Source organism: Diospyros lotus, chromosome 15 (genome assembly GCF_014633365.1).
Source record: "Diospyros lotus cultivar Yz01 chromosome 15, ASM1463336v1, whole genome shotgun sequence".
Lineage (NCBI taxonomy): Eukaryota > Viridiplantae > Streptophyta > Magnoliopsida > Ericales > Ebenaceae > Diospyros > Diospyros lotus.
In genome coordinates, this window is record NC_068352.1 from 30,173,141 (window position 1) to 30,189,070 (window position 15,930).

A 15,930-nucleotide genomic window follows, 5' to 3' on the forward strand; every position below is an offset into this window, starting at 1 on the left:
GAGTGAGATCCTCATTACGAGGGATCTGGTTAGCTTTAGATAAAGTGAGTGGGCCCTGCCTTCAATTATCCTGCGGTCCTTTTGTTAAGCGAGCTGCAGGGTCAGTCAGCGAGCTGTGTAGTCACTCAATGAGCTTCATGGTCGTCCACTAAGCTAGAGGCTTCGCTACCAACTCGCTTGAATAAGTTATTCTAAGCTCGCTTGATACTCACGATCTGAGCTCGGGTCCAGCGACTTGCGACCTTATTCTGAAGGTTTTGGCCTTGGCCCTGTTGAGCATCAGGAGATTGAGTCAGCCTGCTGGGTCTAGACCAGCCCGCTTAATTCTTTCTGAAAAATATCCATAACATCTACATTATACCCAAAAACTCACATTACATATAAAAAGTACAATATGATATAGTTCTTATTGAAAATGTACTAGTTGAACGTGACTTTTAAGTTAATAAAAATATATAATATATCTAAAACTCTACGATGAACTATTAATATTAAATTAGATTGTGCTTACAACTTGGGTGGAAGAAGAAGATTTCTTCGTGCTTATCTATCTTCTTGCAAGAAGCCAATTCGGATTGAAAGGTTTTTTTTTTTTACCAAGTACGGATAAGTTGAGGATCATTATTATTTTTTGGTGGGATTAGAATTTAAAATTTATTTATTTTGTTGAGATACGTACAAGACAAGAGAAAAGGACGAAAGATAAGGTGAGGATCAGCCATTGTTGTTCCTACAATTGAATCACACTAGAGTTGAAATGAAATCACTTCCCACTTTCGTTTTCACCTTTTTTTCCTTCCATTTCTCTCCCTCTCCATTGTAAGAGCATGAATTATGCTAATAGTTAAAATAATTATCAATTCATAATTCTATATGTAGGCATGTAAAATTAGTATTGTTGTTACTCGACTACATCAATGATTTTATAAGTGGAAAATCGCTAATAGATGACTCGCGTGTAACTTATCCAAACAATTGGTGACTTCTCAGAGAATGGATGATTCCTTCAAGCGATGATAATTTGGTTGGAAAAAAAATTAATTAGAAGCGTGGGTGAGAATTCTCATGAGAACTCTTCGATACTTAAATTAACCTCTTGTAGTAAGAAAATACTTGAAGATAAAAAGTGAGTAAGTGTGTCAGAGTTTGCGTACTATATGAGGAGAAGAAACCCCTTATTTATAGCAATAGAAAAGGCTACCGTCAAGTAGCCCGATCTCCTTGGCAAAAATCTCGAAGGAGGCTTTGACCGGGTCTCGCAGGGATAGTTTTGATCGATTCTTTTGGAGGTGTTGGCGCGTAGGTGCGAATATGTGGGTGCATGGATGTGATCGTGATACCTCAGGTGACCCTCAATCGGGGTATGTGCAAGCACGAGCACTAACACGAGCAAGGCATGTGGGTGTGTGAGAGGATGCGTGTGAGGGCACGCAGCCATGCACACTAAGGCGCAACACCCTTGAGTGGCCCTCACTCGAGGGTGCCTCACCCCCTAATGACCCCTACTCGAGGGTGGATGGCCTCTCTCCATGGGGCCACATGGGGCGGCCCGAAAGAAGAGGCCACACATGGCCGAGGGGATGGCCCACTAGCCATGGTGCCATATGGCGTTGCCTAAAAAGGGGTTGCTCACGACTCGACCCTCGAGTGACCCCTACTCAAGGGTGGCCACCACCCCAGGTGCCCCCTACTTGGGACACCCGGGGCTACTGCACGGCCACATGGCACTTCCTCTTCTCGCCCATGACAGGTATATTACATATCAGTCGACTCACATTATGCAAATTACACCATATTGAATTGTGTTAGATTCTGACAAACGAAACCCAACACGATCCATTAGACAGAGTCCACGTACTAAACGAGTTATGTCACATGGGTCATTTGCTTGGTCCACTTGTTTTAATATTTTTTATTAAAAATGTAATAAAATATCACACACCTGATTACATAATAGTATAATATAGTTTTTTATTAAATGTATACCAACTTATAATTTAAAAATTACAAATAATATATTAAGTTAATGTTTGTTAACTAAGATATAAAAAAAATAATAAAATATAAAAAATATTCTAAATTTTTATTATTTTCAATGTGTTTGTAAAATTTATATGATATTTTTTAAATATATTTATCTTTTCTCCTTTAAGTAAGTATATCTTAGACCTTACAGACAAGAAAAAATTACTCTTATGTCCTTTAGTGTATTCTAAAAAATTTAATAAATAGTTTGATAAAAATTTTAAAATACTTCTCAAATTTATTTTGATTATTTCATATTTTAATCTAAAAAATATTATAACATTATCTTGATATAATTTTATTTTACTCATTTTAATAAACGCTATCTAAAATAATATATATGCTTATAGATATAAATATAATATTTAAAAGATATTTTTAATTTACGTGTCATTAGCCCACCAACGCCCATGGCTTGGACTTGGAGGGCCTGACACTATTCATATTGGGCCTAATTAAGCCATCTTACTTGTCCATCTACAAGTAACAAAGATCCAAAGCCATGCCCAAAAATTAGGAAAATTAAAATCCTGCTTTCATCTTTACTATCAGATAATCAATGAAAGTGGATAAATAATCGCATAACTATACGTATATCTCTTTTAATAAACAAGATCGTATTATTTAAAATTTAATGGGAAAATAACCGATGCTCACGAGACTTAGAGGGTGTTTGGCTTATTTTTTTTTTTTAACTTTTAAGCTATTTAGCTTTTAAGTTAAAAATTGAGTAGTGTTTAATGATGTAAAATTTTATGTGTTATATATAATATATTATTATATATTATAATATACATACATACACGCACGCAGTGGGAGGAAAAGTTCGGAGGAGATGAGGGTGGCAATGGCGATGGGCAGCGATCGATGAGGCAATGGATGACCAGCGATGAGAAGAAGTTGAAGCACGAGGAAGTAGCGAGCAATGGGGGCAGCGATTGATGGGGATAGTAATTGACGGGCGTGACCGACCAACCCAACGGTAGCTTGTGGCGACCTAGTTGGATGACGGCGACTACAGATTTAGAGGAAGGGCGACAACGACAGTGGATGTGGAGGAGGGGTGATTGCGGCATCGGCGATAATGGTAGAAGCTTGAAGAAAGATGAGAAATGAAAGGGACAATGGTGTAAATATTAAAAATGTTTAGGAGTAAAATAATAAATTAATTGGTCAACGCAATAGCTTTTCTTACAAAAACTGGGGCCACCAATTTTTTTCAAACACTATTGTAGTAACGTTTAAGTTACATAACTTTTGAGTTGATCAATGTACTAAATACTTAAATTGAAAACATTATATAACTTAAAAATTGCATAAACAACTTATAAGCGATCAAATCATTTAGCCAAATAATCTGGATCTACCAGAAGTATCGCCTATCATGGTTAGTCTTCAAACCCCACTATTGCAAGCAATAACTTATTAATTTTTTTAAAGATCTTATATTATAAGACTGTTAATTATATGTACTTTACCATTTAATTAATTAATACATTAAGCTTCCAGAAATTTCGGCTTCTATAATATATATACATAATATAGACAGTGGCACAAAAACAAAGGTGGTGAGCTCTAGATACAAAGCACAAAGAGAGTGTTAAGAAGGTTAGATTAAGAATTAATTAAAATTGGGGGGGGTGGGATTAACCAACATTCATCAAGATTGAGGGATGGTCCCTCCAATTTCACTTGGATCAATTCATCCCAAGACATTCCTTAAGCTACACTCTCCAACACACACACACGCACACGCCCACACACACTCTCCTTTTCAAGACACAATTAATCACTTGTCCAACCTCCAAGGACCAAAGCCACTTTCACTATAATAATGTTGCAAATTTCAAGCTTTGTTTCCCAATGTCTACGTCCCTTTGTAGTCAAAACTCTCACCAAGCAACACCTTCTTCAAATGGCCCGTCCCGTTTATAAATTTAGGTGGTGTTGTCTTTCTATTTTAGTTTTGATTTTTGATTTTTGATTTTATGTTTTAAGTGTTTATTTTAAAAATTTTAAAAATGCGTTATTTTTGTCATTTAAAAAAAATCTTAAAAAATAAAAATAAAAAATACTTTCTCTTTGGAATTTAAAAAAACTTATTTTATGATATTTCATTCAATAAATTTAATTATTAAATAATAAAATTAACTCTTTTTAATGAAATTTTATTATTAAAATAAAATAATAAATTTAATTAATAAATTACTAACATACATCTAAACAATAATTTATATTAAAATTATACACTTAATAATATACTATATGTTATTTTATATTTTTAATTATAATATAAAAATACTACATTTTTTAAATTTTAAATAAATATATAATTTTATTTTCAAATTTTAATAATAATTTTTTTTCTCTTTTATTCTTCTCTTGCGCTTTACATCTTCTTCATCGCCAATTGGAGATTCAAACGATCAAAGTATACCATTAGAAACTCTAAACCAAGGGGATTAACATACACAAACATGGGCAGATTTAACATTTGAATTTTTGTAGATATAATTTTTAATTTTCATTCATGAGTGAAAAATGCACTGTCAGTCACCACCGGCCATCGTGGCCGGTCATTTCCGGCGATCAAAGGCAACCACCCGATACTCAAGAGCCCATCGACTAACACAAAAATCAATAAGATCCAACGGCCAAATCTCTTTAGATCTAAACTTAAACGTTCGACCCATCCACCTATATACGCACTACCAGTCACTATCGGCCATTGTGGCCGATGGTTTCCGACGATTAGAGACAACCACCCGACACCTAAGGGTTTATCGACCAACATACCCAAAAATCAACAAGAGAAGGAAGAAAAGAGATGAGAAATGAGACAAAACTAGCAAGATCAAATGGCAGGGGTGATTGAAGGTGATTTGCTGCAGTGATGGTGGTGGTGGTGGAGAGAGAGAGAGAGAGAGAGAGAGATTTGCTAGATTAGGGGGCGAGGTTGGGTGGTGGGGGTTGGAGGGGAGCATTTTTCATGTTTTGGTGTTTTTAGCATGTTTTGGCTGAAAACACTAAAAAAAACAAAATGTTTTTTTCGATTTCCTTTACAATTTTTTTTTTCTTGTTTTTGAAAATACATTTTTGAAAATAGTAAAGTAAACGTGTTTTCAGTATTTTAAAAAATTGAAAACATGCTTAAAACAACAAAGAAATACAATCTTAAATTTTATTATTTTCGTAAATGCATTTTTTAAAATAGCAAAGTAAACATGTTTTTAATGTTTTAAAAAATTAAAAACTAAAAATATGCTAAAAACAACAAAGAAAATACAATCTTAAATTTTCTTGTCACAGTTCAATTATTATGACTCAATCCAATTTGATCTCTTTGCAACAAGAGTGCGACTCACCCCAAACTTGGCCTCTACCCAACAATTCACCCCCAACACTTGCTCACAATCAATGCATGCTTCCTAGGGCAATCAAACCCATAACTTTTGGTTTTGATACTAGTTGCAAGCAAGCCCAGATCTACAATGTGGCCTAAGAGACAGTTGTCTCAGGATCTAAAAATTCTTTCAATTTAGGGCCCATAAATTTGGGGATAAATTGACCATTTTGTTCCTATTTTAAAATAATAATTTTGCCTCTGTATAAAATGTCTCATTCTCCAAAATTTTCAGAATGCCTAACATTTATCTTTCACGAAAACACCTATGCAAATAATTACTTTTCTTTATTATAGTTAAGGCTCGATAATTATTTTTTTTATTTTATTTTAATACTTTTATAATGCCACAACCAATTGGGTTTAGTTCCTGCTCAACCCTAAACTCGTTATATATATATATATTATATATAGATATATACGTGTGTGTGTATATATATATTTATTGATGTTGTTGATTTAGTGTTATATGAACGTTAGGATTAATTACAATACATAAATAGATTAAAATATTATATTAGTTGATTAGACAATGGGCTAAGACACGCATGCAATAGCTGACCTTTTGGGATATGTTATGTGATAAGACAAATTGAATGTATAGACTATGTTATCTATTAAAAAAAAATGTTCGAACAATTTGATTATATTAATTTGATTGATATTTTTGCTTTCAAAATTGTAAAAAGAGTAGTTTTTAATTGATCATTTTGAAAAAAAAATTATTTTATTCTCTGATATGGTATGAATATTTATTTATTTTTTTGATATTTTATTATTAAAAAAATTTTGAATGTACGATTCAGGCACATTTTTATATTTCTAACTCAGGTCTTCAAAATCTCAGGTATGGCACTGGTTGCAAGGTCTAATAGTTATTATTATTATTTTTTATAGTGTAATAACTTATTGTGTCACAAAATTATTATGTTGTTCACGTCGAACAATAATATAATAGTTATCTAACGTAAACAGTAGTCAGAGGGCTAGCATGAGCCCGACCACATGCCCTTTCCCCTTATCCCTCGTTAGTGTGCGTCGGGTAAACCTGATGCAAGTAGCATATCAATTCTCTATTGCGCCATAATTTAACTGTGATTCAATCTAATTTGGACAAGGTGTTGGACTCTGGCCCTATCTAGTGTCTACCCCCACAATGGTTGTAGACATGATGAACTAGGTATTGTTTTTATGACTAGATAGTAACATCAACCTCACCTAATAAGACTTATTAAGATTAATATATATGTTATTATATTGCATGACTTAATATATAATAACAGAGTAAGACAAACAAGGGTTTGGAGCTATTAGAGAGTGCATCCGGTGAGCTTAGCTCGAGATGTAAAGTGCTCCAAGTTTAATTTTTCACTCAGGTAACAAAAAAACTATTTTTAAACCCAAATTTTTAAGTTTAATTATCTTAAATGATTTAGCAATCAAACTTTGTGTACAAATTATTTGGCCCTCCAGGGCATGATAGTGCCAGCAAAGTCACGTTAGCACAAGAGGTATCTCTTTTTCATCGAGACCATTAATTTTTATTAATGTTTTAAAAGAAGAAAGTGTAAAGGGTTGCATTTAATTTTTAGTGGAGCAAGGCACAAGACTCAAGACTCGAGGCACTATAGGTCCCACAAATTTTGAATTTTTTTAAAAATATATATATATATTATAAAAATATAGAAAAATAACAAAAGAAATCCAAAAATATGTAACGAAATAAATATAAAATAGACACATTGTACAATGGTATTACTTATACTTACTGGGAGTAATATTTTTTTTATTAAAAATAATAGTAAAAATGACGATTTTATCAGTTATATGTCTGATTCTTATTAAAAGAGATACTAAATAGAGGAGATAATGACACATGATTTGTTTAATTTTTTTAATAAAAAATAATATATATTATTAATTATAATTTCTTTTTATTATAATAGATACATGGTGAAGCACACCACACCCTAATCTTAATTAATTGGACCTTATGAATTTATGAAACCAAAATGGAGAATATTTACAATTAGCCTATTAGGTTAACAAAAACAAAAATCCAATATGAGAGTGATGTTTGGCAATTAAGCAAGTTGGAGTTGTGGGGCTGAGATTGGGGAGTAGGTGGAGACATGGTGATGGCCCACATGTCAAAAGCATGAGTAAAGCCATGATTAAAGGCACAAACCAAAGAGGAAAAGGCAAAACAATTATAATAATAATAATAAAAAAAAAAACTCTCAAGTGTGGGTGCTGCCCCTCGCCCAGTGTTTGTCATCTTGTTTTTTTTTTTAAATTTAAATCTACCTGAATTATACATTATTAAATTCATATTTTTGTAATTATATTTTTATATTTTTTATATAATTATTTAAATTTTTTACTATTTCAATTACACACTTAAATTTATATTTTTTAACAAATTATAATTTATATATTATAATATTTTTTTCATATGACAAATTAATTTTTTTGTTATTTTGATTACACTATTATATTTTTATTTTTAAATTAATTTAACTCACGTGCTTTGATGTATAAAAAAAATTATCATAATATGTTTGAGAAGGTTCTACTATTATAAAAATTATAATTGTTATATTTTATTAGGGTTTTGACTACCATAATTTTGTATATCCTATTATTGTAAATTTAGAGTTTTTTATTAATAAATTTGTAATTTTACAAAATATGCAGAAAGATGGTGCTTGCAATTGGTTGATATTCCCTTTATGTTCGAAAATCATAACATATCTGGTAAAAAAAATAAGAGAATACAAAAACAAAAGAAGATGGTTGTTGACAAATATTTTTAACTTAACAAATGAATCAAAGTTTACGTTCAAAGTATCGACTCATCTTACTTTATTTTTTTTTATACTTTAAAATATCAAAATTAAATTGATTTGAAAATGTAGATGCAATCGAAATAAAGAAAAATTTAAATTATCATATAAAAAAAGTCAAAATATAAAAATTAAATTGATTTAAAAATATAAATAGATAAGTATAATTAAAATAATAAAAATTTTAAATTATTACCAAAAACAAAAAAATGAAAGTACAACAAAATTACGGGTTTGGCCATTATACATTTGTCCATACATAATTGCCATATAATAGTGATATTACTAAAATCAATCTCAAAATATTTTCCTGCCCAGCCTTTACTCAAAAGTGGTTTTAAATTGATCATTTATTTCTTTTATGGCAACATCATTTCCACCTAAAAGTAATAGTCGATAGTGACTACTAAGTTTATAAGACTAAATAACCTGAGATCTGATCAGAACGTATACCCTTGATTAAAGTAAGTATTTATTAGATTATCGAGGTGAATTTTTATCAAGGGTTTGTGAAATTGCATTTTTAATGTTTTAAATTTTATTTTACTTCCTCATTTTTGTGTTCTCTTCAATTTTTGGATTACATGAGTTATGAATCAAATGTTATGCTCTCGCATGTCATCTTCTGTATTGCATTTTTGGTTCCCCTGGTTGGTGTAATTGCAACAAGGTTATCTGCATAGTTGACTAGAAATTTGTCTTCTCCGGGCTCTTGTGGGTAAGGGGTAGGTCTTTTAATGGCAGTTGCAGGGAGAGAAGCTGACAGCCTAGAGCTTCCAATGATGTAGTGGCACAGATATCTGAGAAAGCTATGTTTCACAGAAGATTGGTCTACTGATCTTGTGAATTGGGTTGGTTGATTTGAAGAAGAAAAAGCCTATTTATTGATGTGGGTTTCCTTTTCCGTCTCTGGGTTGAAGCTTCATCAATGGCCGTGATGATGGATTCCTTGGATTTGCAGGGAAGATAAATTAATGGTTTTGCAGCTCGGAGGATTTGTTTTTTTGTGCCATGTGGTGAGCTCAGAGGCCTGCACATGGCGGCCCTAATTCCCAAGTTTTGAGGCTGTAAACAGATTAGGGTTTTGGGTATTTCAAGGGAATCAGATGCAGAGGAAGACCAGCTGATTGGTGTTAGATTTCAGAAGCCCGGTTTTTTAGGAACAGTGGGAAGAAGAGTTGGAAACTGAGAGAGAGAAACAACCCAGAAAATTTTCAGCATTTCATCTCCATTTCTTCCCTCTTTCTCAACTTGTTTCCATATCAGTTCAGGTATATCTATCCATCCATCTGTTTCTAAATCTCTGACCACAATACAGCTTATATTCACATTCGGTTTCCTCTTCTTCCTCCTCGTTCTCTTTTCATATGCATGTTAGTCATATCAGTACCATTGTTCTGGGTAAAATTTGTTGAAGTCCGGTATGAGCTTTCCATGGTTTCAGAGCAAGAAAGGTAGCAGAGTCTGCAAGTTTCAGATTTCTTGCCCTTTCACTCTCTTCCCAATTTTCCAATAAGAACAGATCTATCCACAAGCTCCAAGGAAATACACTCCTTGCATTTCTTTTCTGTCCAATAAAGATCATTTTTCTTTTCTCCTTCATTCTCTCTTGAGGCTCCAATGGCTTGTTCTCTATGTGATTTCAGAAACCCTACAAAATGGATTGCTGTTTTTCTTCCATTTTTAGTCTCTGCTCCCTTTCTGGGTTGTGGGTTCTTCCTGCCTCTCCTGTTCGCAGCTTTATTTGTCACTCTATCATCCATTTTCTTCACCTTCTCAAGGCACAAACCAGTGGAGAAATCCATGGAAGCGGTGCCAGAGTTGAAGCCTGAAACTGAGAAAACCATCACCCAAGAAGATGGGAAGAAGGGCTACGTGGTTAGGCCACTGGATTCATATTCAGAAAGTGAAAGCATTGATCAGAGTTCTTCAGTAACTGACCAGGACTCTGAAGCTGAATGGCCATGCTCTGGAGATGCTGCCCAGAGCTGGGATTTCTCAGATGGTTCGATCTCTGATGAAGAAGGCCTAATTGAGATAGCCCTCCCAAGTGGGCACTATGTTGGGGCCAAGCAAGAGGAGCCAAAGCTCAGTCTGCAGCAGAAGCTTCCAGACCAGCTTGTGGAGCTCTTAGCAGACTTTAATGAGGTGAATGAGGAAGACAACTTGATAGAGATTGACATTTCCATAGGATCCATCAAGTGTTCAAGGTTTGAAATTGAAGCATAATAATCAGTCTCATGGTTTGAAATTCGAGCTTTTTTTATCCTTCCTGAGGATTTGGCTTAATCAAGATCATCTTTTATGGACCTTAATGTTCCATCCTTTTTGATGTGTGACAGTGCAGTGGAATCTTAATTTTTCTGCCCAATTGATGGTTTTTGATCTTTTGTGGATGTGGTGTTAATAAGGATTAGGGTTTTAGGGTTGCTCTAGAAGACTAAAACAGAACCTTGGATACCCTTTAAAGCACTTTGTACCATTGCCTTTTTCAATTCTTCTTAATGCATATTAAAGTAGCTAAGAGTTGAAAGGCAGCGGCCTAATAAATAGGTTTTCTCATCACTAATCTTTTTCTTTTTGTTGTCCATTTGGCATCATGTCCTTTCCCCCACACTTGAATACTAAGTTTGAAGATACACTCCACTTGTTTTGTGGGTCTCAAAAAATGGTGTCCACATTACCTGCTTTCAAAAATATATATATATTTTCGGTGCATGAGACTTTTTATTTTTGCCAATATCGAAAAGGTCGTACATGTAAGCACTATTTTTTTTTTTTGTTTATTTCGCAAATGGGTCGTTGACCCAATTTAAATTTGAGACTTTTCAATCACAAATGAATAATTTTATTATTATTTTGCATCGATATTTATATTTTAAAAAAACTCATAAAAGAAAGTGATATATGTCGGCTGGATATTATTTTTTAAGAGAATTAATATGCTGTTCACATCAAATTTGAAGGTGTGTTGGGGGGTGATGTTGGACCCATGTCTGGCCTCCTACCCTTATTTGCATTAAGTAACATAGTAATTGTTGCCTCCAAGGGGCTAAGTCTAATCGTTGATACCGTAGATATATAGTTCTCAAAAAATCTTGAATTCTATTTATTATATGGTCGGTCATAGATTTCGTGTTTGAATCTTATTATTGAATTTCATGATTTACTTTTCTTGTAAAAATTTTGAGACTAAGCTGTAGAGACCTTTAAAGTGAGGGATTTTACTTTTTAGTCTCAAATATAGTAATTATTATATTATTTAATATAAATAATATAATAATTTTATATTTGTCAATAGTTAAAAGTTCTTGAAACATTCATAGTATTTTTAAATTTTACTAATAGCACCTTGTGACTTTGTAGTTATAAATGAAGAATTATGTTAATTTTTTTTTGAAGAGAACCATGAGTTTATGGCTGAGAATTTTTTTGGATTTTCTTGGCAGTGATGGGGCTTTCAGGGGTGAGTGAGAAGTACAAAGAAAACATGTAAAGTTTATGGGCAGGGGATCTTGAAGCCATGCTGCTTGATCCCCCAATCACCAGAGAGCATCTTCCCACAGTTCATTTGACGGGCAATCTTCTGTTTCTCCTAGCTTATTACCACACTGATTTCCGGGAAAGTGAGAGAAAGTGAAAGGAAAATTAGAAGAAACTGGAATTGCCAAGCAATGACCTTTCAAATCCAAGTAATTATAGGATAGTTTGAAAGAAGCCCCGACCCCCTCCCCACCATCATTTGCAGTACATGGTTTCCATTGCTTTTGGGAACTTTTCAAACTGCAATGTGGGTGGAGGGAAAAGGAAAGAAAGTGAAAAGGAAAATAAATACAGTCGGGTTTCAGCTTTCAGCCTAGAAAATTCCTGAGAAGGCAGCTCACTTTTGCTATTTCCAAATTTTGAAATAGCCAGCCCACTGGGGCAAGTGGGCCTTCTTTCTCTTGACCTATCCACATTGTCATGAGTCAACTGCTGTCATAATTAAATATTTCTTGCTAGTGACAGTCATTATATATATATATATATAGTGGTGTGGCTGCTCATTCCCATGCCGCATCCCAGAGCCAGTCTCTCTTACTTAATGTGTATTTTGATTTATTTATAAATTAATTATTCAATGTAGAGTCATTCTCAAATATACATTTGAGTTTTCTTGAAATTCACGATTTAGTTATATATACAATTATTGATTCATACAATTTTTTTTATATAATTATATGAAAGTCAAATCCATTTTTTTTCTTGAACTTTAATTGAAAAGGCTAAATAAAAATAAATGAAGAACGGATTGAATTGATCTTTTCTTCTGTGATTTTTTTTTGTCTTCGACCATTGTCTTTATTCTAGTCGATTAAAACTAAAGAACCAAGTCTCTAATCATTTGTTGCAATATCGACCGATCTTAACATTTCCTTTTTATTTCGACTGATGACAAGTTATGATTGATTCACATTTTTTCTTCTCCAATCGACTTATTCTTTATTTTCTCTTTGTTTTGATTAGCGACTTATGATCAACCCACTTTTTCTAGTCTTTTTGCTTTGAGTGAATTGCAATCAATTTACTCTTTCTCATATTCTTTACTCCAATCAATAACTCACAACTTATCTATTGATGAGTTTTATAATTTGATAGTGTACATTTATTACAAGCTCCATATTGATTAGATAATTAAATTATTAATAAATATAAATTATAAAAATTAAATATTAAATAAGTTAAAGTTAAGGGAATGAAAAGACTTTTTATGAAAAAATGAGAAAGAAAATATGGGTTTCGCCTCCAAACATTCTGCCCCGAACCGACTCATGCTCCATTTTGGAATGCTTAGATTACAATGCAAGAGTTAATTCTCAACTATGGTCTGGTTAAGCCGGCTGATCCACTCGGCTGGAGCCCGAATGCCCCGCCGCCGCCGCCGCCAGATTCTCTGCTAGTTCTACCACTGTACTATACCGTGGTATACATAGAGGTACCAGTACCACCCTGCTACAGAACCCAATTAGAACTTCCCCACCACGTGCTGCCATCCAGGACCGTCCGATCGCTCGGCCCCACCCGTCCATCCAACGCTCAACAATCTCCCACGCAATGCTGCTTATCGACATTTTGAACGGCCCTCAGCCAACCACGTGGCGCTCGAGATGCGATATTAGACCGTCGCTCCGACGGAGCCTCCACTCCTACTCACTTTCGCTCGCTCGCTCGCTCGCGCGCTCTCTCTCTCTCTCTCTCTCCATTCTGACCGGGGAATCCTCGCTTTCCGGCAATTTCCTGCCCGATTTTGCCCCAAGCCGAAGGCTTTTCCGGGGAAATTTTCCTTCTCTCGAATCAATTTTGCCGCCAAGATTTTTGGAGAATTTAGCAGTCTGAAAATTTCGATTTGTTTGGTCGGTTCGTGCGATTTTTCCCACCAGCCCGAAGGTGTGTAGGGAAATTCTGCGCCATCCGTACAATTTTACTGTTAGAATTCATGGCAGATCCGGTTAGTTCGAAATAATTGCTTTGGTTGATCTATTTCTGCAATTTTCCGGGAAAAATTCTTCATTTTCCTGCCGAAGATTGTACAAAACCCTATGAATCTTGAATTCTAGAAAAATTACTGTGAACAGTATCTAGACAATCAAGATTCTTTGTGTTTAATTTCCACGAGAAAACTTTCCTGAACTTTCGCGCCAAATTGTCCTAAAAAGAATACCCTACCGGTCCGAGATTCGTTGATTCGTTAATGGCGGATTCGGACAACGAGTCTGGCGGGGCGAACAACTGCGGCAACGCGAACAGCGAGCTGTCGGCGCGCGAACAAGACCGGTTCCTGCCGATCGCGAACGTGAGCCGGATCATGAAGAAGGCGCTGCCGGCGAACGCCAAGATCTCCAAGGACGCGAAGGAGACGGTGCAGGAGTGCGTGTCGGAGTTCATCAGCTTCATCACAGGCGAGGCCTCCGACAAGTGCCAGCGGGAGAAGCGCAAGACGATCAACGGTGACGACCTCCTCTGGGCGATGACCACGCTCGGCTTCGAAGACTATGTCGATCCGCTCAAGATTTACCTCGCCAAATACCGAGAAATGGAGGGCGAGAAGACCTCCTCCGTCGCACGCGAGAAGGACGGAGGCTCCTCCTCCGGCGCCGGCGGCCCCGTCAGCTCCTCCGGTGGCTTTAACGGCGCCGCCTCCGCCGGCATGTACGGCGGGATGATGATGATGGGGCACCACCAGGGCCAGATGTACGGTTCTGGTTATCAGATGGGCATCGGCGGTGGTGGCACCGGCGGCGGAGGAGCAGGTAGGTAGTGGCTTGCTATCCATATTTCTGGACTTCTTAATTTTTTGCCATTGCCGTATGGAATTCGCATAGCTCTCTCTTTTAGATTTTTTGGGTTATAACTGGAAATCTCGGGAAGAAAATGGGGATAAAGGTAATGCACAGAGCTTGTAATGATGGTGGACTAGATAGAATCTCTGTAATTGGGGGTGAAGAAAGGAAGAAGATGATTTGCTGAGATGGTATATGAGAATTAAGAAGGGGTTTGGGTTTTTTCTTTAGCATTGTTTTCCTTCCCTTGTTGATGATGGTGTTAGTATTGTATATGATAAACGAAAATTTGGGAAGAGTTGAAGAACTAACTGGTGTGACAGTTCTGTGTTTAGAAAGGGTAGTCTTTGTACTATATATATGTGCAGCAGTTTATTACCAAATATGGGAGCAAATCCATTTGAGACTATACTGTACCAATCTTCCTCTCTGATCTTTACATTTCCATTTGTATAGTGATATTATCTTCTGTTTACTGATAGAGAAGTGTATTAGTTACTTCTTGCATGGTCTCATTGCCAAATATGGAAGCAAATCTATTTCAACACTTCCATCGTGTAAAGTTCATATTGTGACACTTGAGTGTCCATAATTGACACTTGAGCGTCCATCGGTGATTATGGGGGCTGAGATTGTGATTTGCTTTTAAACACACAACCCCTTCATTCCATTATCAATATTTTGCTCTTCTTCCATTTCTGCTAATGCATTAGGAAGCTCATCCAAATTCTTTAGCCGCTATTGATTTTCATTTCTAAGCGATGCTGGCTGGCTGGCTGTTCTTCCAAATTCTCTAGATAAGAGTTTTAACTGGAAGAAGATGTGTAGCCTGCAACAGGGACGGACGGCTTTTCTGGGGCGGCTTTGGAAGTGCCTTTTGGAGTAGTAAAAAGGTGGAGAAGATATATATCACAGGTGGTGATGAGTGCATATAGTTGCATGAGAATGGGGAGATATTTTTCTTGTCCGTGACACTTTCACCTGTCTGGACTGGATAAGCCTTTACACCAAAAGGATAGCACTCTGGTGGTGATGAGTGGGTTCGTTGATGAAACCCTTATTGTGGATTTATATTTGGATTAGACACCTCAGTACTGTTCCCATCACTAATACATTTGATATCAAATCAGTGCAAGTTGCGATGTTACATGGTCTTAAATTCAAGGGCCATTAGCACCAAAAAAAAAAAATTAAAACTTTTAGAGTTGTAACGATTTTATTTAATTCTTTTAATTTTAGTAATTAAGGTCGAATTTGTAAAGTTAGTAGTAATTTTATTCAAATTGAAAAATGAGTTGCCAGGCTTGTTATTTTATTTTTTTATAATAAAATATTA

The 15,930-nt window shown here is 35.2% G+C and overlaps 2 protein-coding genes across 2 annotated transcripts; both read left to right on the top strand.

Annotated features, from left to right (window-relative positions):
- Positions 1-8,752: 8,752 nt before the first annotated feature.
- LOC127791442 (uncharacterized) lies at positions 8,753-10,981 on the top strand. The gene has a single exon (XM_052321321.1). It carries the CDS (start codon positions 9,895-9,897, stop codon positions 10,501-10,503), a length of 609 nt encoding a protein of 202 aa, XP_052177281.1. The 5' UTR covers positions 8,753-9,894; the 3' UTR covers positions 10,504-10,981.
- A 2,469-nt stretch (positions 10,982-13,450) lies between these two features.
- LOC127792507 (nuclear transcription factor Y subunit B-3-like) lies at positions 13,451-15,080 on the top strand. Its single transcript, XM_052323014.1, has one exon. It carries the CDS (start codon positions 14,006-14,008, stop codon positions 14,570-14,572), a length of 567 nt encoding a protein of 188 aa, XP_052178974.1. The 5' UTR covers positions 13,451-14,005; the 3' UTR covers positions 14,573-15,080.
- Positions 15,081-15,930: the final 850 nt, after the last annotated feature.

Excerpts from the sequence above, each read along its gene's own strand:
- LOC127791442 (XM_052321321.1), top strand. The coding sequence starts at position 9,895 with ATGGCTTGTTCTCTATGTGATTTCAGAAACCCTACAAAATGGATTGCT.
- LOC127792507 (XM_052323014.1), top strand. The coding sequence starts at position 14,006 with ATGGCGGATTCGGACAACGAGTCTGGCGGGGCGAACAACTGCGGCAAC.